The sequence below is a fragment of the Staurois parvus genome, unplaced genomic scaffold (genome assembly GCF_062004578.1).
Source record: "Staurois parvus isolate SC_StPar_1 unplaced genomic scaffold, SC_StPar_1.0 ptg000980l, whole genome shotgun sequence".
NCBI classification, from domain to species: Eukaryota; Metazoa; Chordata; class Amphibia; order Anura; family Ranidae; genus Staurois; species Staurois parvus.
The window spans coordinates 1,228,529-1,254,007 of record NW_028318776.1 but is presented as its reverse complement, the minus strand read 5'-3'; the positions used below and the strand labels follow the sequence as shown (position 1 = coordinate 1,254,007).

Genomic DNA, 25,479 nt, shown 5'->3' with positions numbered 1-25,479 from the left:
GATGTATAGGAAACTATGTTAAATGGACTGTAGTATGTTTCTGCAAAATGCACTAAAAGTGTGAGCCAAGGATAAAAAAAAGTCCATGCATCTTTAAAAAAAAAAAAACGCATTGCAAGAAACTCCATAGGTGTGAACGTGACCAGAAAGTTGTGTTCTTTACTGTTGCAGCACGCCCATGCTGTTGATGGTGTATTCTGGCTACATGGTTACAGAATGCTAAGCCAAGGTCTACAATAGTGCTACAAAGTATCATTGCCCTTTTAAAGCTTTAGCTTTGACATTGCCACTTTAAGAGTAGCAGTGCATTCTGGGAGAGAGGCTCACATGGAGTGCTGGCTGCATAGGACATATGTGGGAAGGTGAGATGACACTGTTGGGTCTGTACTGTGTACTGTCAGTGATCACACTGCTCTGTACTGACACCGACACCAAGGTTACTTTATTAGATGATTTCCTCTTCTAAGTATAGGAATGTATATTCTGATCACTTGCCTGCCAGACTCCTGGCCAGTCCATGCAGTGTGCTGGGATCGAGCTCTATGCTGGAAGTATGTGACTTGTAACCACATTGTTCTGACTCTGTCTGTTCTGAACATTGTTTCCTGTTTGTAGACAAGAGGCTCTGTGCGATCAAAGAAGAAAAACAAATACAAGATTATATACAGATGTGTTTGTCAATAGATCTGAACACTCCAGTGTGACCCAGACCAGCACAGGCAACGTCACAGACATTAATATTCAGATACACACTTGTAGGTTTAATTAGCTTTTCTTCATGTCTTGACCCTTGATTATAAAGTCTCACTCCTCCTGCTGAACTAAACCTGTCATGAGAGATTATTATTATACAATACAGGACTTATATAGCGCCAACTGTTTGCTCAGCGCTTTATATTATGGAGGAAGACAGTACAGTAACAATACAGTTCAATACAAGAGGGATTAGAGGGCCCTGTTCCTTGGAACTTACAATCTAGGAGGGAGGGGATAGTGGTACAAGAGGTAATTAGCTGGGGGGGATGGAGTGGTAGGAGGAGTATTGGATTCCAGTATTAGCTGGGGACGGGGTAGGCTTCCCTGAAGAGATGGTCTGACAGATTGGGGTAGGGAGTTCCAGAGTATGGGTGAAGCCCTTGAGAAATCCTGGAGACGAGCATGGGAGGAAGAGACAAGGGAGCTAGAGAGTAGGAGGTCTTGCGAGGAGCGGAAAGTACAGTTTGGGTGGTATTTAGAGACAAGGTCGGTGATGTAATTGGGGAGTGTTATGAATGGCTTTATACGTCTGTGTTAGTGTTTTGTATTTTATCCGTTGGGCAATTGGAAGCCAGTGGAGGGATTGGCAGAGGGGGGTGGCAGATATAGAGCGGTTAGTAAGATGAATTGGGGTTGCTATTGCTGACCTCCTTTGTAAATTAATACCCAAATTTTCTTAATTCTAGGCATTTATAAAGTACTGACCGTTTACACAGTGCTGTACATACTGTACATTTGCATCTTGAGAAGCTTACAACGAAAAACAACCCTACTCTACATACACAGGGCAAATTAAGACAGGAAACAGTTAACCTACCAGCATGTCTTTGGAGTGTGGTAGGAAACCTATGCAAGTGCAGAGCAAACATGCAAACTCCATGCAGATAGTGCCCTGACTGGGATTTAAACCGAAGACCCCAGTGCTGCAAGGCAGATGTGCTAACTGCTAAGCAACTGTGCTGTTACTGAGTCACTAACCCAGGACAAGTATGCAGATCAGGAAGGTGAGAGGTCTTTCTAGAACACACGCCCCCAGCGGCGCTGATCACATGACTAGGTAAAAGGCCACTCACAGTGGCCTTTTATCACGAGATCAGCTGTGTCCAATGACACAGCAGATCACAAAGTAAATACAGTTGCCAGTTGTCAGCAGCACTTTCCTCACACTGTCACAGCATGAGAAAAGTACTGCTGATAGCTGGCAAATGTCACAGAGTAGATCTGCACTGATCATCAGTACCCAGCAGTTGCACCCATTATTGCTGCCCTGCAGTTGCCCCCATCAGTGCCGCCCATCATTGTTGCATATCAGTGCAAAATCATCAGTGCCCATCGGTGCTGCCTATCTGTGCCACCTCATCAACGCAAATCAATGAAGGAGAAAAATTTTCCTTTTTGTAAAATGTTATCATAGAAGGAAAGAAAAACTTTTTGTTAAAAATGTTTTGCTCTTTTTTTTGTTTATAGTGTAACAAATAAAAACCCAGTGGTGATAAAATATCACCAAAAGAAAGCTCTATTTGTGTGAAACAAATGATAAAAATTTCATATGGGTGCAATGTTGCATGACCACGCAATTGTCATTCAAAGTGCAACAGCGCTGAAGTCTGAAAATTGGCCTGGGCAAGAAGGGGGTGAAAGTGTTACTAAACCCAGGACCCTGCATTCACTATATCTGGTCTCCCACAGTACACACAACATGGAAATGCAATTATTTTAATAAACTGCTAAATACCTTTTCTGGTCAGCAGTTAGAACAGTCCTATGACTTCTATCAGTATCCAACTAAGCACTGGTTAATGTAGGAGGAGTTTTCATTTTGCTCTGACTGTCCTATGAGGCTGCAGGACCCCTGACCTTCTGTCTGGACAGTGCTGATTGGCCCTGTGCTGATCATATGCACTCTCCTAAAGAAAAAAAACTGTCTAGCCATACTCACTAAACTAAACATATGCAGAGTGCCTCCTAGAGGTCTGTACTATCAGCAGATGGATTGGGGACATTAGAAGAAGGGGAGGATCAGAGAAGACAGGATCAAACAGCCTTTTCATGCAATGTGGAGAATTAACTCTTTAGGTTCCACAGTGAGTATAACAAGCAACCTTTACTGATTATACCAACTCATTTTACTTTTGTGGGTTTAGTAACACTTTAAAGGTACACTATATTGCCAAAAGCCTGCCTTTCCACACACATGAACTTTAATGGCATCCCAGTCTTAGTCCATAGGGTTCAATATTGGGTTGGCCCGCCCTTTGCAGCTATAGCAGCTTCAACTCTTCTGGGAAGGCTGGCCACAAGGTTTAGGAGTGTGTCTATGGGAATGTTTGACCATTCTTCCAGAAGTGCATTTGTGAGGTCAGGCACTGATGTTGGATGAGAAGGCCTGGCTCGCATTCTCCGCTCTAATTCATGCCAAAGGTGTTCTTTCGGGTTGAGGTCAGGACTCTGTGCAGGCCAGTCAAGTTCCTTAACCCAAAACTCGCTCATCCATGTCTTTATGGACCTTGCTTTATGCTCTGGAACACAGTCATGTTGGAACAGAAAGGGGCCATCCCCAACCTGTTCTCACAAAGTTGGGAGCATGAAATTGTCCAAAATGTCTTGGTATGCTGACGCCTTAAGAGTTCCCTTCACTGGAACTAAGGGGCAAAGCCCAACCCCTGAAAAACAACCCCACACCATAATCCTCCCTCCACCAAACTTTACACTTCGCACAATGCAATCAGGCAAGTACCGTTCTCCTGGAAACCACCAAACCCAGACATGTCCATCGGATTGCCAGACAGAGAAGTGTGATTGGTCACTCCAGAGAACATGTCTCTACTGCTCTAGATGTGGCAATGTGCTTTACACCACTGCATCCGACACTTTGCATTGCACTTCGGTATGCGAGTCTTGGATGCAGCTGCTCATTCCATGAAGCTCTCTACACATTATTGTGCTAATCTGAAAGCCACACACAGTTTGGAGATCTTTAGCTGTTGACTCTGCAGACAGTTGGCGACTTCTGTGCACTTCAGCATGCACTGACCCCCCCTCTGTCATTTTACATGGCCTACCACTTCGTTGCTGAGTTGCTGTTGTTCCCAGTTGCTTCCACTTTGTTATAATACCCCTAACAGTTGACTTTGGAATATTTAGTAGCAAGGAAATTTCACGGATGGACTTATTGCACAGGTGGCAACCTATCACAGGATGCAATAGAAAACAAACAGAGGGCACACTAACCTAGTGCATTACCTAAAATACATTTTATTAAAAAAAGTTGATAAGTATTATACTCACAAAGGACAAGTACATCAAGAGCTCATCACAAAAAGGAACAGCAATGTCCAGTCCACAGTACATAGCCAATAGCTATTGGCTCCGTGGGAGAGGCAAGACCTCGAAATGCGTTAACTTGTTGGAGGTCCAGAGTTCCTATTGTGTGAAGCTATGCAATGTGGACTGGACATTGCTGTTCCTTTTTGTGATGAGCTCTTGATGTACTTGTCCTTTGTGAGTATAATACTTATCACCTTGTTTTTTTTCTTTTGCATCCAGTGTCTTTGGACTTCCCCAGTCCTTGAGGGCAGCAAGGCGTGCACCATCCAGGATAGCCAGGACGGAACTGTAGACTTTAAGTTCAACCCTAAGCGCTGGAGTATTTGTGTTTGGCAACCTATCACGGTACCACGCTTGAATTCACTGAGCTCCTGAGAGTGACCCATTCTTTCACAAATGTCTGTAGAAGCAGTCTGCATGCCTAGGTGCTTGATTTTATACACCTGTGGCCATGGAGGGGATTGGAACATCTGAATCCAATGATTTGGAGGGGTGTCCCAATACTTTTGGCAATATAGTGTATCTGACATTTTCAGAGAAGTGTGCTTCAAACTGCTTGTGTACAGCCAAAACAGAGACAGCAGCTTTAGGGGTGTTTAAGCTGGCCTTAGATGGATCGAAGTTCAGCCGGTTCAGCAGGGATTGGTCAAGTTTCAATTCATCTATGGCCTTTCTGCTTAACAGAAGTCAAACAGGATTGTTGGAAATCTTTTGTTTGATCAGCAGCTGTAGCACTGATCAGTGTATTCTGACAGCAGAGGAGCCCCGCAGTCAGAATACAATATCACAGTGGGGAGAATACATCCATCCACATCGAGTGGCTGCATAAAAAAAAACAAAAAACCTTACCATTTTTGTATGTGAGCTATACAGTTAATCTACAGCTATTCATAGATGTACAGTATATGTGGATATCTGTCTTGGCACTTATTTGATCAAAGAACGGTATACAATACAATCAGTAGCTCACGGAAATTTTCTATATATCTATAAATAACCTAAAAGTGCAATTAAAAAAGGTAGGCACTCCCCAAACTAGTGCAATCATGATAATCATACAAATTATCTATGGATCAACAAATATAATATTGTGTCCCAAAAAAATTGAAATCCAAAATATCTGAAAAAAGTCCTAATGTGACAGCCCAACTACTGACTAGTCCTTGCAACTCCAAATTGTGTTCCACCACCGTGTATGGCTGAAATGGGAACTCACCAGACCAACAAAGTAGCCAGCAAGCTGGTAAACACAGATCCTGTATGTCTTGGGTGTGATACACAATCCTACAGAATCCTTCAACCTCCTCCAATCCAATGACATTAAACCACCTTCTCCATTCTCCGTATCTCAGAAAGAGGCCAAGATAGTCACAGTGCAGAAACTTTGTTATTCAGAAATATATAAAAAATGTATACCACTCACATATTATAGGTGCCACAGAGAGCACCAACCCAAACAGCTCACTAGGGTGATCTCTCCCCCCACACCACCGCTCATCCTGTGGTCGGCGTGCGTTCCAATACCCAGAAGTGACACATGCAGCATGAGCCTCGATGGATTTTGCGTGTAGCATGTCTTCAGGAAGCTTCTCTGTTGCACCTATAATATGTGAGTGGAATATTATAGACTCTAGCTCTGCCTGCAATACCTGATATTGTTTGTTTTACAATATTGTGTACTTTGGAATTCAGAGTTGTGTTGTCATGTCAAAGAGAAAGATAGGAACTCATCAACAGCTTTTCAGCACTTGCAGCATGCTTAAAGTATAACTAAGGAAAAAATATTTTTAAGTAGAGTAAGGGAGGATTACATATAACCCCTATCAGTTTGTTTGTTATTTTTTTAACCGCTTCCCGTGCGCCCTATAGCAGAAATACTGCTACAGGGCAGTACGGGTGCGCAAAATCACGTGTGTATATATATATATGTGTGTGTGTGTAATTTTAGCATTTTCGGGTAGGGGGCACGCATGAGCCCTCCCACGCCGCCACTCACGGCCGCGGCTGTCAATCACCGGGTCTCGGCTGGTGATTACTTGCCGGCGCCTGGTAATGTCCAACGATCTCCAACGGGGAGGAGAACTGTTTTGTTTACTAACAGTTCTCCTCCCTGTCAGTTCGTGCACACTGCTTTGGATGGCACAGCACAGCCATGCAAAGCAGTGTACTTACAGTGAAGCACACTGACACAGCCCCTCAGTAAAACACTCCGAGCACACAGTTAACCCTTTGATCGCCCCTCATGTTAACCCCTTCCTGCCCAGTGCCATTAGTACAGTGTCAGTGCTTTTTTTTTTTAGCACTGATCACTGTATTGGTGTCATTGGGGATTCAGTGACACCAAGTCAGTTCCCCCCCAGTGCCAGAATGCCCACCGCACTCCTGCTATAAGTCGCTGATCCCCGCATTTACTAGTAAAAAATAATAATTATTGTAAAAAATATTCCAGTATCTATACCGCCATTTGTAAATTTTAACGCAAACCATTTAATTTACACGTATTGGGATTTTTGTTTTAGCAAAGACATGTAGCAGAATACATTTTGGCCTAAATTTATGACAAAATTAGATTTTTTTAATTTTTTTTACTGGACATTTTTAACAGCAAAAAGTCAAAATTATAGTTTTTTGCTCAAAATTGTTGGGATTTTTTTTTTATAGCGCAAAAAATAAAAAACACAGAGGCAATCAAATACCACCAAAAGAAAGTTCAATTCATGAGAAAAAAAGGACGTAAATTTCATTTGGGTGCAGCGTTGCATGACCGCGCAATTGTCAGTTAAAGTAACACAGCGCCCTAACGCAAAAAATGGCCTTGTCAGGAAGGGGGTAAATCCTCAGGAGGCCACATTGTTAATTTGTCATCTGTGTCACATGGGGACATTTCTTTTTTCTTCCTGTCTCATAGCCACAACAGGAAGACATCTTTCCAAAATTAGGGAAACTCCTAGCTTTCAGCCAGGTCATCAGAGCTAGTGTCTGTATTGGGAAATTTCCCCTATATTCCTCTTCCAGTGACAACTCAAAACATAGGATTTTTTTTCACTCTTGATGATAACAGTGATCAGGACAATCAGAGAGGGTGAATCTCCTTATCGGGGGCACAGAGAGCAATAAAGGCCTAGCAGGCATTCTAATCCTCTCCACCCTATCCATGATCCATCCAGTTTGCCCTTTCTTATGCTTTAAAGCAGGGGTCTTAAAACTGTCTAAACAAAGGGCCAACATACTGCCCTTCAGACTTTAGAGGGACCAGACTGTGGCCAGTGGAAATAGAAAATGTCCCAGCATTAATGAGATTAAACATTGCCTCAGGCTTGGTGGTCAGTGGGAGTAAAAAAATACATAGTGCCTGTGATCAATAGGAGGTGGAATAGTGAACCATCACTGCGATTTGTGGGAGTGTCTCATTGTTGGTGTCAGTGGGAGGAATGCTGCCCCATCCTTGATGTCAGTGGGAAGAATAGTGCCCTATTGTTGGTGTAGTGCCTCATCTTTGGTGTTGATGGGGGGAATAGTGCCCCATTGTTGGTGTCAGTGGGAGGAATAGTGCCCCATTGTTGGTGTCAGTGGGAGGAATAGTGCTCCATTGTTGGTGTCAGTGGGAGGAATAGTACCCCATTATTGGTGTCAGTGGGAGGAATAGTGCCCCATTGTTGGTGTCAGTGGGAGAAGTAGTGCCCTATTGTTGGTGTCAGAAAGAGGAATAGTGCCCCATTGTTGGTATCAGTGGGAGAAATAGTGTCCCATTGTTGGTGTCAGTGGGAGGAATAGTGCCCCGTTGGGTGTGTCAGTGGGAGGAATAGTGCCCCGTTGGGTGTGTCAGTGGGAGGAATAGTGCTCCGTTATTGGTGCCAGTGAAAGGAAAAGTGACCCAAGGGCTGGATTAAGTCAAGCAAAGGACCATATCTGGTCTGAGGTTTTGAGACCACTGCTTTAAAGGGATGATATTATATTTTGTCTTCAGATATGATTTTAATAACCATTTTCAAATCCTGCCTTGCATTCTGTTTAGCCTAGACATTGAATGATCTTCAAGCCCAGGTTTTATTGTGCACTTTTTTATTTATTGCAGGACCTTACAATCTCCTCCAGAAATATCTTTGTAGTGAGGATGTGAAAGACATGAACAGCAACCTCCTTACACTTAAATGCTGGAATTCAGCGAGGTCTATGCGGGATGATACAGAGCTGATCATAGGCGGTATTCGGAAAGATGAATGCTTTCAGCCCACATTGTACTGGAAGATGCCTGCTTCTATGGAAGTACAAAATCCGTATGTTTTACACACATCTGTCTGCTCAGAAAGGATTGGTTGGCACGCTCTATGGAAGCCATGGTGTATTACAAACAGTCCAATCTACACATCAGGCTGTGCCCTTTAGTACTAAAAAGGTGACAATGATAAAGCATGAAATATAACTACTCTAAACAATGTTGCTGCTATCTTTAAAATCCTTTTTTACCTGTTCCTGTCTGTTGATGTATCTGGGGGCCATCTCTGTGATGTCTGTTGTCTGCCCAATCGGCATGGCCTTGGATAAGGGGGTACCACCAGTCCACCTGAACGGGGCCCAGGCCAGCAGGGGGCCAAGGAAACTGAGTGGACTGGATGTGGGCAGGGAGGGTGATCAGCACAACGGATTGGCAATTACTGGAACCAATCCCATGTATGGCCCTCTCCCTGCAACAGCTGAAAGCTGGCTTCTTCTCTTCCTCCCTTTTTCAGCTGCTGCAGAGGATCAGTTCCAGTAATTGCCCCCTGCCACACCCATCACCCTCCCTGTGCACCCTATGTCTCCCCCTGGCCCCCCTGCCACACCCATCACCCTCCCTGTGCACCATATGTTTCCCCCTTCTGCCCAGGCCCCCATGTGTGCCCCCACCCCGTGGACCCCCTGCCACAACCAACACTCTTACTGTGTACCATATTTTACCCCCTTCTGCCCAGGCCCCCATGTGTGCCCCCACCTCTGAAGTGCTGCCAGATTCCATCTTCTGCTTCCCAATAGCAGCTGCAAGCACACAGTAGGATTCTTCAGGATGGAGAGTGGGGGAATGGTCCGGTAAATGTTACCAGTCGCTTCCTTTCCTGAATGAACGCAATCAGTGATCAGTACTGACCACCCACTGTGTTTATTCATAACTGAAGCATAGTAAACTGGGTTTTTTTTTTGGGGGGGGGGGGGTAGGCGGGCCTGTCAGGTTGGCTGTATGAGGCCCCGTGGTTTCTAATAGCAGCCCTGCCAATAGGACACATACATTATAATGATAGCTACATAATGGTGTCTGTGTTTTTGGGTGGCTTGTTTGGCATAAAGTCACTGACCTGTATTTTCACCTATAACCTCAAAATCTTGCCTGTGACACCAAGGTTTTCCATTTGTATATTTTCACAAGAAACTGAACTCTGGAGAGTGTCGTTACCCCCCCCCCCCCTCCCTCAAAAAAAAAGGCAGGCATGGGGCAAGGAAATAATTACTAGTATTGCCTGTGGTCTACCTGCTGCTCAACAGTCTCCCATTACTGACTCACCATGCCTTATTCTACACTGTCTGCATAACGTGGATGTGGCCATTTTAGTAGAGGCAGGGCTTTGCTTCCTCATGTCAAGCCTCCAGCAAAGAGAACAGTGAGCAGCACAGTAGTGACATCCCTTAACCTCACTCCATCTCTTGAGACTAGCAGGGCGGCAGAGCCATAGATTTACAGTGAAGATATACAGCTATGAGGCTGAAGGCACAGGAGTGACTAAGCACCCTCACTAACCAGCACTGCTGTTTTTTCAGGAAGATTCAAGATAAAAGCTACATTTTGGGGTATTGAAATTGTTTTATTAAAATAATAAACATGTTATACTTACCTGCTCTGTGCAATGGTATTGCACAGAGCGGCCCCAAAACCTTCTTTTCTGGGGTTCCTTGCCGGCGCGCTTGGCTCATCCTCTTCTGTGTGTCCTCATAGCAAGCTGCTTGCTATAGTGGCACATGTGCAGGCTCACTCCCAAGCTGGACTGTGTGTGTTCGTAGACCTCTACTCTCCCACACTCTCTTCCCACAGGATTCTATTGACAGCAGCAGAAGCCAATGACTCCCACTGCTGCTTCAGTTTCCTGTGGGGAGAGGAACACAGACCAGAGCTGCTGCAGATGGGCACAGCATTAGATTGACATAAAATTCTAATTCAAAGTATACAAGGTGTGAGGGAGCAATACTGATACTGGGATATATTTTACCTTAATGCAGGGAATACATTAATGTAAAAAAAAGTCTTGACTTTAGAACCACATTATTGCAGCTAATGCATTAGGGTTAAAAAAAAAAATTATGAGGTTAAAGTGTTACTAAACCCAGGACCTTGCATTCTCTATATCTGGTCTCCCACAGTACACACAACATAGAAATGCAATTATTTTAGTAACTATAAACTGCTAAATACCTTTTCTCAGCAGTATAGAGCAGTCTTGTGACTTCTGTCAGTGTCCAGCAGAGCACTGGTTAAAGCTTGTAGGAGGAGTTTTCATTTTTCCCTGATTGTCCAATGAGGCGGCAAGACCCCTGATCCTTTGTCTGGACAGCGCTGATTGGCCCTGTGCTGATCACATGCATTCTCCCAACGAAAAAAAAAACTCTAGCACTACACATTAAACTGAGCATGTGCAGCTTGTCCTCCAAGGATCTTTTCTATCAGCAGATGGATTAGGGACAGTAGAAAAGCTGGGGGTCAGAGAAGATAGGATCCAACATCCTTTCTACACAATGCAGAGGATTAACCCCTTAGGTTCCACAGTGAGTATAACAAGCATGCTTTACTGCATATACAGACTGATTTTACTGTTGTGGGTTTAGTAACACTTTAATTGCCCGTTCACATATATGCAGAATGGATGTGGTTTGAACCGCATACAATCCGCATGACGTGAAATAACATTGCTGCCTATGGTGCTTGTTCACATATGTCCGGTACACTGCCGGAGCACATTCAGTGTGGATTCAGTGCAGTTTCAAAAAAATTGTTAAATACCTTTTCTTATCAGCAGTTACAACAGTCTTGTGACTTCTATCAGTGTCCAGCAGAGCAGTGGTTAAAGCTTTTAGGAGGAGTTTTCATTCTCCCCTGATTGTCCTATTAGGTTGTAAGACCCCTATCCCTCTGTCTGGACAGTGTTGATTCATCCTGTACTGATCACATGCACTCTCCCAAGAAAAGAAAAAAAACTCATTAGCAATACACACCAAACTGAGCATGTGCAGCTTGCCCCCAAGGCTCTATTTAGTCAGCAGATGGATTGGGGGCTGTGGAAGAAGGGGAGGATCAGTGCAGACAGGATCAGACACCCTTTTTACACAATGCAGAGGATTAACCCCTTAGGTACCACAGTGAGTATAACTAGCATGCTTTACTGCATATACAGATTGATTTTACTGTTTGTGGGTTTAGTAATATTTTAACTTTAACTGATCGTCCATGATGCATACATTCTTCATGGTCAAGGTTGGTTAGCTTGCATTCTTCAGCTAAAAGCCCATCTTTTGGATGCTGTCTTAATCTATATAATTTACAGTTATTATTTCTGTTGCATCACCATATACAATCTGTTCTATTTCTGTGCAATTTCTTTCAGGAAAGAATTGATATGTCCGAATATAGCACTGAATACATTAGAAATTTTAGTATAATAGCCCATGTGGACCACGGTAAAAGTACACTTGCTGACAGACTGCTGGAAATAACTGGTATGACATTTCTTATATATATATATTTGTTTTTCTTTAAGCTCAAAGAGAGTTGTAAATGTGAGGAATTATCACATTGAACTGAAGCTGACCACAAATTGGCTGATGTTAGGTTACAATCCAGTTGTACTGCATATAAAATGTTGTAGCCTATGGTCACATCATTACTTTGTCTGGTTTCTAGCAGGTCTGTTCTTTTTTTTTTTTTTTTTTTTTTTTTTCCAAACAACTTTTATTGTCAAGATAATAGAGAAAATGGAACAGTACTTACAGAATCCACAATGACATTACTGCAACAGCAGTATTACACATAAATAAAACAACGTGGATACGCAGATCCCGTAGTAAACAGAATAACAGAAATGGTAATCAAACAAAACAGAAACCACAGAGATCCAAAACTTTCTTGGCAATATCTTGCTTTTTCCTTTTTACATCTTTTTTTCCTTCCCGGCCAGATGTAAACAGAAATGGGGGGGAAAGGAACAAAGCCCAAAACATGCCATCAAACAATAAAAAAAAAAAACACACATGAACAACAACCTCTGCTTCACCCAAGACATCTCATCAAAAAGAATGGGAGATGCACATGAAGTCCCCCAGGGGGAGAAGTGGAGCCATGCACCTGATCTAAAATATCACACCTGCAAAAGTCGGTCCACTATCAATTGAGAAGGGGCGAGCCCAGGTGTATCCAGCCAACCCTGCCATACCTGCTGGAACTTACCATAAGCATTGCGATGTTGGTACATGAGTTTCTCCCCTGGGAGTAAAGAATTAACAATCTATCCATTACTTACTTGTCAGAGGAGTCGACGATAACCAATACCTTGCTATCAACTTCCTAGCCACATATAAAAGTCTAGATACCATAATATATCCTCCTGGTTGGAACAGTTCTTGGTCCAATGCCCCCAACAGACAATGCAAGGGATCCTGGGGAACAGCATATTGCAATACTAGAGAAATAAATTGGAGAACCTCACTCCAATATCTATGTAACTTGGGGCAACGCCAGAGCATATGAATGAAATCAACCTGTTGGACCCTACACCTCGGACAATCAGGTGAATCACGCCTGCCCCACCGATATAGTTGCACAGGGGTACTTTACGCTCCATGGAGAATAAACAATTGAGACAATTTATGAGAGGGAGAAAGACAGATTCCCTGGCAGCATCTCAGACTTCTCCAGCAAACTCTCCAATATCCTGGGACCACTGTGCCCTGCTCCGGAGACTAGCTTGATCCTGTACTGTGGACAATAGCTGGGAGTATACCTGAGAAATCATGCCCTTCTTATGGGTTGCCTGAGTGACATCCTCAAGAAAACCTGAGTCTGTCAATGTGAGATTAGAGAGTGAAGACTGAGCCTGTATCGCATAGCGTAGCTGAAGATAACGATAAAAATTATTATTCTACAGGAATTATATAGCGCCAACAGTTTGCTCAGCGCTTTACAATATAACGGGAGACAGTACAGCAACAATCCAGTTCAATACAAGAGGGATAGGAGGGCCCTGCTCCTTGGAGCTTACAGTCTAGGAGGGAGGGGCTAGTGGTACAAAAGGTAGTAACTGTGGGGGATGGACTGGTTGGAAGAGTAGAAGATTCCATTATTAGCTGAGGGCAGGAAAGGCTTCCCTGAAGAGATATGTTTTCAGTGATCGCCTAAAAGTGAGCAGAATAGGTCTGATAAATTGGAGTAGAGAGTTGCAGAGGATGGGGGAAGCTCTGGAGAAATCCTGGAGATGAGCATGGGAGGAGGAGACAAGGGAGCTAGAGAGCAGGAGGTCTTGCGAGGAGCGGAGAGTACGGTTTGGGTGATGTTTAGAGACAAGATCAGTGATGTAATTTGGGGCAGAGTTATAAATGGCTTTATATGTTATTGCTAATGTTTTGAATTAATCCGTTGGGCAATGGGAAGCCAGTGGAGGGATTGGCAGAGAGGGGTGGCAGATACAGAACGGTTAGTAGGGTGGATGAGTCTGGCAGCAGCATTCATGATAGACTGAAGAGGGGATAGCCTGCGATTCGGTAGGCCAATGAGGAGGGAGTTACAATAGTCAAGGTGAGATATAACAAGGGAGTGAATAAGTTGCTTAGTATTTTCCGAGGTTAGGAACAGGTGTATCTTGGAGATGTTGCGGAGGTGAAGTCTACAAGATTTGGACAGTGAATGGATTTGGGACTGAAAGGACAGATGGGAGTCTAGGATTACACCTAGTACCCTGCATGAGGGGAGGGACTGATGATTGTGTTATTGATCTTGATGGTGAAGTCAGGGGAGAGGGCACAGGCTGGGGAATGCTTTTGTGTAAATGTAAATTTCATTTGCAGTTGAGAAAAGGACTTTAGGATTGCCCCCGAATACAGCTGAGATACAAATTTCAGGCCTCGATCCCTCCAGTCATGAAAAACCTCCAGTTTAGCCAGTTCTACATATTGCGGATTATTCCACAAGGGAGTACAGGAAAGAAAACCGGTAATATGAAAGGACGCTTTTACTGTACTCCAAACGCACCTCAAGAAGTCCGCAGTTGGAACCGTGGATGTAAGGACCGGTAGAGCCATGTCAAGATAAGAAAGAGACAAAATGGTGGGATCAGGAAGGGAAATCAAACTAATAATGGGATCAGTATTATCCGGCAAGTCCCAGCCAACCAGTTGCTGCAATTGGGCCACCAGAAAATAAAGTCTGGGCTCAGGAACCACCAATCCCCTCGACTCCTTGCCATGTTGCAACGTGGACAATTTTATTCTAGCCACTTGTTTTTTTCCCAAATAAGCCTCCTAAACTGGGTCTCTATGTGATTTAAACCATTTCTTAGGAATCCATATGGGAGAATTATGAAAAATATAAAGAAGTTGCGGGCCCAAATACGTTTAATTAAATTGACCCAACCCACCACCGACAAAGGGAGTTTCTACTAACTGTTACACTTCAATTTCTGCTGATGGAGTGGAGGTGAAAGGTTAAGAGAAATATATTTCTTAGGATCAGGAGAAACTACCACAAATACTTAAATGTAGACACTACTTAGATGTGTTGTGCACAGGCTGGGAGGGGCAGTTCTACAGGATCCACGGTCATCAGCACTGATTTATGCCAATTAATTTTAAAGCCGGAAAATCCACCAAAGCGTTCAATAAGGGACATAACAGCATCTAAGGATGTGGAAGTATCGCCCAAATATAACAGTGTGTCATCCACATAAAGGGATATCTTTTCCTAAATAACACCCCTTGTAAAATCAACGATGTCCGAACATCCATTTTTCATCCGGAAGATCATCTGTTTACATCTGCTAGTCCATAGAAATACATGGGTGTACGTTTTTCATCCGTAAACGGACAGATGAAAAATGGAGATATGGAACGCTCATGTGAAAGAGGCCTTAGTGAAGTAGTCCTTGAATTTTCTTACCCCTTAGGCCCCTTTCACATGGACGTTCTGTTTTTTTTTTTCATCAGTTAAATCATGTTTTTCCAAGAAAAAATGGGTCAGTTTACATCCGGTTTTTGTCCGTTTACATCAGTTTCTCATCCGTTCCATTTTTTTAATGGAAGAAAAATAGGGGTTTCTTCCGTTTAAAAAATGGGTGTTAACGGATGCAGAAATTAAGGAATGTAAACAGATGATCATCCATTTACATTCGCTAGTCCATAAAAATACATGGGTGTCATTCGTAAACGGACAGATGAAAAATGGACATACGAAATGCCCGTGTGAGAGGGGCCTTAGTGCTGCCTCTATACTGAAATGCTTGGCTTCAGCAGCACTCCTGAATTCTTTACTGTGCATGTCCTGCCCGTGCACTGCACAACCTTTACAGTAAAAAGTCCTGGCTGCATCCAGCTTCTACTGTTCATGTGCTTCTTTTGCCTCATTCATTCCTATGGCTGGTCTTCACTAGTAGCAGCCTTCAGTTATCCAAAGGAGAATGGCTCCAGTCATAAAAATGAATAGATGAGGATGGGTCTTTTCTGCAAAGGCTGTATGGCGGGGCCACAAAGTGATAAACTCAGGAGCAGGGACGGGGGGAATTATTTTGATATTTTAGCTAAACTAGAAGGGGACGAGGGGAAACATTTAAACAACAAATTCTCTAAAAGGGAAGCTGTCCTTTAAATATAACACAGCCTAATACTTTCACTTCTCAGTAGATCGTAATGCAGATTCTAAAGGCTATAATAGTATGTAATAGTTACACAACTGGTTTCAACTTTTAATGCAGTTTGCTATCAAAATACCATGATTTCTGCGTGTTTCCTGCTCCACATTCCAATTGAGCCGCCCTTGTGATCTGCTGCAGCTGTCAATACAAAGTTCACAACACCCCAAATGCAGGTCACAAATGCAGTGCGTTTGCCTGCACTGGATCACACCAGATTGCGTGGTACAAAATAACCATGCGATCCGGTTGCTGTGCTGCTCCAAAAAGGTGCATGCATGTCTTTGGTGTGATGCAGTTCAATTTGAGTCCATTCAAAATAACTGGGCTCAAATCGCACTGCACTGAATCGCATGTGAAATGCACAGGAATGTGGTGCAGTTCCTGTGCGATTCACATGCAATTCATAGTGTGAACCAAGGTTTATAGTCATTCAAGTTATAATTTGGAGCTCAGTGTTTCTGGGCTGCAAGTATTTCCTACCTGCAATGTAACAATTCCTTGCAGCTATATCTGCTATTACCACAGTATAAATCTTGCGGTGTCTCTACTCAGGGGTACATTGCCAAGCCATAGTCACCTGTCTACAGGGAGAGGGCAGCTAAAGAAGGTATTGCTCTCTCTGAAATGGCCTTGAGGCCTACAGTTGGGGACACTTGTGTTTATGGTTTCAAATTGGTGCTACCTAACGGCTGACACTATTGTGAACATATGACCCAACATGCGCTCATGTATGAACTCATACATGCGGTAATGCTTACAGATACCAAGAAGCTCTGCTGAGTGTCATCAGCCATAAAACAAATCTCACACTTAGGCTACGTTCACACTAGCGTTGTGTGCAGGCGGCAGGGAGGCGTTTGGGAAGCGTTTTTACCGCTTCCCAAACGCCTCTGCCAATTATGCACATTACAGCAATGGGAGCGTTTGCGTCGCGTCGCAGCAAAACGGACGCCTCTGGTCGAGTCAGGAGGCGTTGAAGCCTCCTATTCTCGTCTATGGTGCCGCTCCGCAAACGCCCGACCGGCGTTTGCGGTGCGGTTGCGACGCGGTTGCGGGGCGTTTGCGGAGCAGTAACACCACCCAAACTGCATTATAGGCGCTTGTGGGGCGTTATTAACGCTCGGTAAACGGCTAGCAACCTCCGCTAAACCGTGCATGCGGGGTTTGCTGAGCGTTAAAAAACGCTCTGCAAACGCCGGACCAACGCTTGCCAAACGCTATATGGGCGTTTGGCAAGCGTTGGTAAAACAGCCAAGTGTGAATGAGCCCTTAGTGCAGCTAAAACCAAAGACACACATTTAATACATTGCAGCTTGCAAAACCTTAGATGTGGTGGCTGCTATAGCTTTCTTTCTTTGGTTTCTTTGTTTCCTTTATTTTTACTTTGGCTATGCTCGCTCTTCCACTATATCTATGGAGAGAACCATGGTTGGCACCCAGGCTGCACTTTAATCATGTTTTTTCATCTCTTATTTTCAATGGATTTTCATTCATAAACCAAAAATTGCGTAAACAGAGGCATTCATAAACCAAAGTACATCTGTATTATGTTTCTGCTAACAGGAAGTGACAAGGACACTGCATTCCTGGCTGGATCAACTGGTATTATCTGTAACTGTCAGTGGCCACTGCCCCTACCACACCACCACTGGTTTCCACTAGCCCAGTATGTAAAATTAAAAATTCTAACACCATACAAAGTTAGCCACAACTCTGCCCCAAGTTACATTACCAATCTCAAAATATCACTCCCCTTCTCCCAAAAGCTGCCTCATTATCTCCTCCCATGCATGTTCCCAGGACTTCTTCAGAGCCTCTCACATCCTCTGGATCTCCCCTCACCAATCTCTCTGGCTATATCCTACTCTGCCTTTAGGCAATCCCTGAAAATTCGCCTCTTTAGGTAAAATCTTATTTTCACCAATAAACTGTACGCCTACCTTCTCAATCAGCTCATCCTTCAATTATTACCATTTGTACCACTTGACCCTTCCTTTTAGATTGTAAGCTCCCACAAGCAGTGTTCTAATCCCCTTGTATCAAATTACAGTCTTCCTGTATTTTCTTAAGTGCTGCATAAACTGTTGGTGCTTTATAAACTCTGCCTAACAACAATAATAATGTCCCTACCTTGATAAGTGAAAAGTAATGCAGCCACATCATCGAAGGACTAGTAAGCTGCAATATACACTCACTGGCCACTTTATTAGTTACTTTATTACTTCAGCAAGTCATCTTCACCACGTCTACATACCTAAATGCATTGAGTTGCTGCCATGTGATTGGCTGATTAGAAATTTGTGTTACCAAGCAATTGATCAGGTGTACATAATAAAGTGGTCGTTGAGTGTATAATATTTTTTTTTCTTGGGTTTAGTTATGCTTTAAGGAATTGCCACTGTAATTATTCTTTTGATCTGCATTAACCATATTAAGCAAAAGTTCTTTTTCTTCATGCCAGGGTGTATCCCTAAAGCCTCCTCCAATAAGCAAGTACTTGATAAGCTTCAGGTGGAAAGAGAAAGAGGCATTACAGTGAAGGCTCAGACTGCATCGCTTTTTTACACTTATGAAGGAAAAAAATACCTCTTAAATTTAATCGACACACCTGTGAGTTGTTCTCTTCTATCTCTGCAAAATGTTTGACGCCATTTCATGTAATTACTATTTTCCATTAAACTCCTCTAAAACTTGGAGACCAACCCTTGCTTTTTTTAGAAGGTCTTTGTACCTGACTGCATTGCTAAATACGGTGAAGTAAAATGTCATTATTCGGATGGTAACATTACATAACACCAGTGTAATTACAGAAAATGTAGAAATGTTTTCTGTGACAAAATACCTGCTATATGTGATGTTGCTACTGCTCAAAACATATTCTCAAATTTTAATATTTGTCCCAATGTTCCTATTCCTCCTCAACACCTTTTAACTGAATAGGTCCAATAGACTGTGTCTGTTCCTGCCCCCTTATACTACATCATGTAATCATGGTGGCACAGCTCAAGTGAAAGCTCACAAGCAGGAGTAGATTTACTAACCAGAATACAATTTCAGATTTGTCTACGTGTATTTGCTGAAAGAAGCTGAATCAATTAAAAAAACAGCAGCCAGTATTGCACTCGCATAATGCAAGATATAAACAGCATGTCAATCAGCCTTTATCTTCCTCCACCCTTAAAGTGTTACTAAACCCAGAACCCTGCATTTACTATATGTAGTCTCCCACAGTATATAGAACATGGAAATGCAATTATTTTAGTAAGATTGTAAGCTCGAAAGAGCAGCGCCCTCAATTCCCTCATGTTTTGCATTGTATTGGTACTGTTCTGTCACATGTTCTGTCCCCCTTTGTAATGTACAGCGCTGAGCGAACTATTGGCGCTTTATAAATACTGTATAATAATAATATAAACTGCTAAATGTGACAAAGATTGAAAAAAGGTAGCACTCTAACCAAATCGATAATCTAAAAAAACCATCATCAGAACATAAAAAGAAAATATATATTATTTGATAAAAGAAGAAAAAATTGAATCAAATCCAAAAATATGATCTTCATTGCAAATAAAATATCATAAACTTATTTAAACAAATGAATTATCCAGTATCATAATGAGAAAAATATATACTCTAAAAAATCAATATCAAACATAAAAAAATGTCCAATAATAGTGTCCTTAAATATAAAAAATATACGTGAAAAAAACTTTTTGCATCAATCAAATTCCAATGTGCAATTTAATAAAAAAAATAATTTTTTTTTGTCTTAAAGTTTCAGTGCTCCAAACTGGTAAATCAATGAACATAAATATCTTCTTGACATCAAACACACTCATAAAGGAAGAGAGAGGGAACTGATAGTGTAAAATTGTACAACAAATTTATTCATAAAAACATTCCAAAAATTACACTCACATTCCGTAGTGTCAAAGCTGACACTAGCTTGAACAGCCTATGCAGCACAAATTCAAAAAGCCTGCTTCGGTGTCAGCTGTTCATTGAATCATCTCCCAATTGCTGGCTATCAATCTGCAGATCGTTGCTCCCAGAGCAAAAGCATGTGTGCTGGTTTATAATTTGACCAGCATGTTGCTCTGGTGAGTTTATTTAATTCATATGGTGGTGGATTTTTCACGGTGTTTTGTGTTTATTTCAAGAATTAACAGTTTGGAGCACTGAAGTTTCAGACACTTTTTTTTTTTTTTTTTCTTTTTAAAATTGCACATTGGAATTTGATGCAAAAAGTTTTTTTCACGTATATTGTTTTATATTTAAGGACACTATTATTGGATAATTCATTTGTTTAAATACATTTATGATATTTTATTTGCAATGAAGATCATATTTTTGGATTTTGATACACTTTTTTTTTCACTTTTTTCTTCTTGTTTGAATTAATATATGTTTTCTTTTTATGTTGTGATGATGGTTTTTTTTGATTATTGATTATTTGATTAGAGCGCTACCTTTTTTCTAATACCCTACACTAATAAATTGCTAAATCCCTTTTCTCATCAGCAGTTAGAGCAGTCTTGTGCCTTCTATCAGTGGCCAGCAGAGCACTGGTCAAAGCCTGTAGGAAGAGTTTTAATTTCTCCCTGATTACCCAATGAGGCGGCAAGACCCATGACCCTTTGTCTGGAAAGTGCTGATTACATGCACTCTCCCAAGGAAAAAAATACTCTCTAGCAATACACACTAAACTGAGCATGTGCAGCTTGCCCCCCAAGGTTCTTTTCTATCAGATAGATTGGGGACAGTAGAAAAAGCTAGGGGTCAGAGAAGACAGGATCCAATCCATTAGGTTCCACAGTGAGTATAACAAGCATGCTTTACTGCATAGACAGACTGATTTTACTGTTGTGGGTAACACTTTAAGTGCCCATTCACATATATGCAGATTGGATGCTGTTTGAACCGTATCCGCATGATATGTGAAATAACATTGCTTCCTATGGTGCCTGTTCACATATGTCCCTAACACTGCCGGAGCAGATTCAGTGTGGATTCAGTGCAGTTTAAAAAAAGAGTCATGTACAATTTCTGAGCAGTGCGGTCCTGTTAAGGTGTGAATTACAGGCTATTGACTCCTATGGGAACCATTTCTAAACCTGATGTGTGAACAGGATAAAATCCTGAGCTGATCCTGTCCTAAACCTGACCTGAACTGTTGAAAAGCTGTGTCAATTAGCTGTAAACCTGAGCTTCAATCTGCACTGCGCTTGTGTAAATCAGCACTAAGTGATGGATGAATAGTAAGTAGTAGTTGGTAGGTGAAGACTGTTCCTCGCAGTGGGACATCATGCAAGCATAGGGCTAAGAGGGGGATGACACATGCAGCAGACATGGTGAGGGTGCATAGCAACACATCTCAGGGTGGGTACACCCCTTTCTTTAGCCCAAGGGTTTGAGAAAGGGCCATACCAGCTCTGAAACATGTCAACTGCTCTCTATCTGTTTATTGTTTGTTTATATGTTTGGTCTGTGGGATCTACCTAAGGTCTTTTTTCTGTGATTGCAGACACTGTTAATGTGAATTTCCCAGTAATAATCCTACCCATCTCATTAGTTTTTCCATGGACTTCTTTATATTATTTCAAGGACTTTAGTTTTTAATTTTTTTTTCCTAGGCTGTTTTTATTGTAACAGCAAACAGTGACCCTGGGTACATAGGCTTACAAAGCTGTCTACATCCACTTCTTATAATCCAATATAAACATATATATTAAGAGTTTCCATCATGCATTACATTGGATTCGATCTAGCTCAAATGTTAGCTGATTCCTACTGCATTGGCTGAAATTCAAGCCATGATTGACCTTGTCAGCATTACCCAAGCTCAACAAATGATTTAAAAATAGGGTCATGTGGAAAACTATCGGGTGAATATTGATTGCATTCTATCAGATGCAATCACGTTTCAGGTATTCTGACAGTCAAGGCTGTCATGGATATCTACATACAATAGCTGGCAGAGGAGGTGCCTCCATCTAAGTTTAGAGACTGAATGATGAGACATATATGTGTGTATGGCTAGCCTTAAGCAGACCTCACACCTAATAATTGTCTGTAGAGCTGAACAGTATTAGTAGCAGTGTTTTTGTTGGGGAATAAGATATATATATATATATATATATATATATATATATATATATATATATATATATATGGGCCAAAGCAGCGAAAGGTGGCCACAGCAAGAGTCAGTAGATTCTCATTAGTTGTTCTAAATGCTGCCTGCAAACACTGTGTGAGCAGCTACAGCTGTCATTGGCAGCTGTTAGGTTTCTACTGTGTACAAACCTATGGCCTTTGCCATTGCTGTTCGCATGTAATCAGCCATCTTAGCAGTTATATGTCACAAACAGGCCACAGCTAATTCGCCAGTGTGTGTGCAGCCATAGCACAGAAGATTGGTGCATGGAGAGGTGGTATTTGTTTAAAAGTAGGTATAGGTGGAGCTGTTAAGTGCAAATGAGAAATCTTGGTATTGGGATCCTGCAGGGGTATAAGCAGGTGTTACAGACTCAAAAAAATATATATACATAAACCTGCACTAAAATAAATAATCAATAATAATAAAGTGTATAATATATAGCAGCTGAACACAAAAACCCTGATACTAGGCAATAAACAAATACATAAAAGTGCAGTTCTTAAAGTGACAAATAATCATAGGAAAACAGTGAAAAATGTGTCAAAAAATAGTCCATCCAAAATTAAAGGAAAAGTCGCAGAGGCGGTCACTTGAATCCTCCTCCAGATCACCAAAAGAGCAGATACAGATCTTCCAAAGAATGGACCTTAATTAGGGTAGCTAAACCACTCTGGATTAGGCTTGGACTTGTAGTGGGAAACATGCAAAGAAAGAGCGCTCCACATAGTGAAAAACCATAATCACAGCATTTAATTAAAGTACGATTGCACTCACATGTAAGCAAACATCATTAAGCATTGATTGGCAAAAAAATCCAAACTTGCCAGTTTCCAAAATGGCCACCGCCGTTTGCGCATGCGCGGTAGTGTGTGTACGTGGCTCTGCCCTACGCGTTTCGTCACAGATAATGTCTTCAGAGCCACTATGAGTCCAAACCTTATCCTGAGTGGTTTAGCTACCCTAATTAACGTCCATTGTTTGGAAGATCTTTATCTGCTCTTTTGGTGATCTGGAGGAGGATTCAAGTGACTGGCTTTCTGGGTTGTTTAACAAAGCGCGATTGACCACTCTTAACGGTGGTCATGCCTTTCTGGTAAGCCTTCTGTAGTAGTGGTTGGTGACACAGCAACTGTCCTTGGATTTCTTTTGTTTCATCACAGCCTCTGGGACATTTCCTTTAATATTGGATGGACTATTTTTTGACACATTGTTCACTGTTTTCCTATGATTACTTGTCACTTTAAAAGCTGCACTTTTATGTATTTAGGTGTTACCAACTGCAGACGCATTATAGTTAGACCATCCATTAAATTTAGCTTAATCTGAGTTCCACAAAATTTGCGGAAGACTGATTCCAGAGAGCTGTAAACATGTGGAATGGATGAGTCTGCTGTGTAACCTCATTTTGCTCATGTGTTACCAGCAGGGCTTTTTTGTGTCTCAGAGAATAGGCGCAGGAACTCCCCCCTTGTGAGTCACGTCTTATCTCATCCCCCCCCCCCCACCCATCTCCGAGCACCGTCCCTTGGCTCCACCCCTTACCCACCTTAATAGTGCTGCTCCTTTTAGAGAATACAGAGCCAAGTATAATTTTGTGTTGCTAAGTAATTTGCATGGAATTTGTTAATGATAACAAGAAAAGTGGTAAAACTTATCCCCTGCAGCCAACAGCAATAGAAACCCCCTCCCCCAGCAACAATGGACCTCCACAACAAAATACCACCCCAACATCAATTTACCCCAGCAGTAACAACAGATCTCCCAGCATGCAGCAACGATAGACCCCTCCCTCAATGGTAGATCTCTTCCAGCAACAATTGAACCCCCTCCCACCTCAGCAGCAATACATATCCTTTCAGCAACAGAAGACCTTCCCAGCAACAACAGAGCACCAAACACAATACTAGACCTCCACCAGTTACAATAGATCCCCTATCCGGAAATACAAAATCATGTATATATACATGATTTCACGCATCCTTGCCGCCCTGTAGCAGTATTTCTGCTATAGGGTGGCAGGGAAGCGGTTAATGTATCTGACTTTCTGTATGTTAAGAGCAGCAAGGATCCTATAGTAGATGTGCTGTTCCCCTCATATTTGTTATTTAACTGTGCATTGTATCACCAATTCTTATTTCACCATGTTTGTTTCTATGTCTTGATCTGTTGCTGCCATCTGCTGGCCAGAATTTGCATGCTGCATGCCCCTGTTATAGCTAGTAAGTTTTTTCTCTGCTGGGCGTGGTTTTAGGCAAGCCTTGGTTCTGGTCACTTCCTGCAGCCATTTTTATGTGCTTTATAGCTGTATGACAGGACATTCAATACCCTGGGCTTGTGAAGGCATCAGTTTTTGACCAGCAGTTAGCCTCAGGAAAGATATTACAGGACAGCATCAATACCTCTACTACATTACAGTATTGTATCACTGTTTGTCGCTGTATTTGGACCAAATAAACCCACGCAGATTTCATTCCTGTGTATACGTTTGGATCCGTCTAACCTAAGCATCTGCCGGTCCGGTCTGCTCCACTGCTTGGATACGAAGGTAGGAAGTTACACAGCCATTATCAGTTATGCCTTCATGTGGGGACAGAACAGTAGATGTATTTGAGTATAGCTTTCCTGTATTGGAAAAAGGGGTTCTCAGATCACCAGATTGCTGATAAAAGTGAGAAAGGTGGACGCATGCACTATATCTGTATGACATAGTGAACCCTGAGTAAATATGTTGAAATAGTGAACCCTGAGTAAATATGTTGAAATAGTGAACCCTGAGTAAATATGTTGAAATGGTGAACCCTGAGTAAATATGTTGAAATGGTGAACCCTGAGTAAATATGTTGAAATGGTGAACCCTGAGCAAATATGTTGAAATGGTGAACCCTGAGTAAATATGTTGAAATGATGAACCCTGAGTAAATATGTTGAAATGGTGAACCCTGAGTAAATATGTTGTGTGCTTTATATGCATTTAATGGCCTTATTGTCATCTCTTACACTTTAAAAGTAGTTTACAATGAATTATTCAACTAGATTGATAAATGCTTTCATTTCTTTTTACTTTTAGGGCCATGTTGATTTCAGCTATGAAGTCTCTAGGTCTTTGTCTGCTTGTCAAGGTGTCTTACTTGTGGTTGACGCAAATGAGGTATTTCTTGTTTATTCACATTTCACATCTGGTTGGTTATAAATTCTACAACCGTCATCCATTGCAGCCATTACTATCTGGAGTAATGAAACCGTAGTGGTAGTATCAAGGGGTGAAGGTGCAGCACCCTCCCCTAAACCAGGAGGTGCAAAAATCTTGTATATATACACAAG

At 42.1% G+C, this 25,479-nt stretch overlaps 1 protein-coding gene across 3 annotated transcripts in view; it reads left to right on the top strand.

Annotated features, from left to right (window-relative positions):
- The first annotated feature begins 303 nt into the window (after positions 1-303).
- Positions 304-25,479, top strand: part of GUF1 (GTP binding elongation factor GUF1) — an 80,334-nt gene continuing 55,158 nt past the window's right edge. Inside the window, exons 1-5 of one of the 3 annotated variants that reach the window (XM_089657292.1) lie at positions 304-362; positions 8,159-8,479; positions 11,709-11,820; positions 18,460-18,608; positions 25,226-25,306. In XM_089657292.1, the coding sequence (XP_089513418.1) occupies positions 8,300-8,479; positions 11,709-11,820; positions 18,460-18,608; positions 25,226-25,306 (522 nt within the window). In that variant the 5' untranslated portion in view covers positions 304-362; positions 8,159-8,299. Of the gene's footprint in view, positions 363-4,405; positions 4,429-8,158; positions 8,480-11,708; positions 11,821-18,459; positions 18,609-25,225; positions 25,307-25,479 lie in introns of those variants that run through there. The other 2 variants (XM_089657293.1, XM_089657294.1) reach the window with 2 other exon arrangements.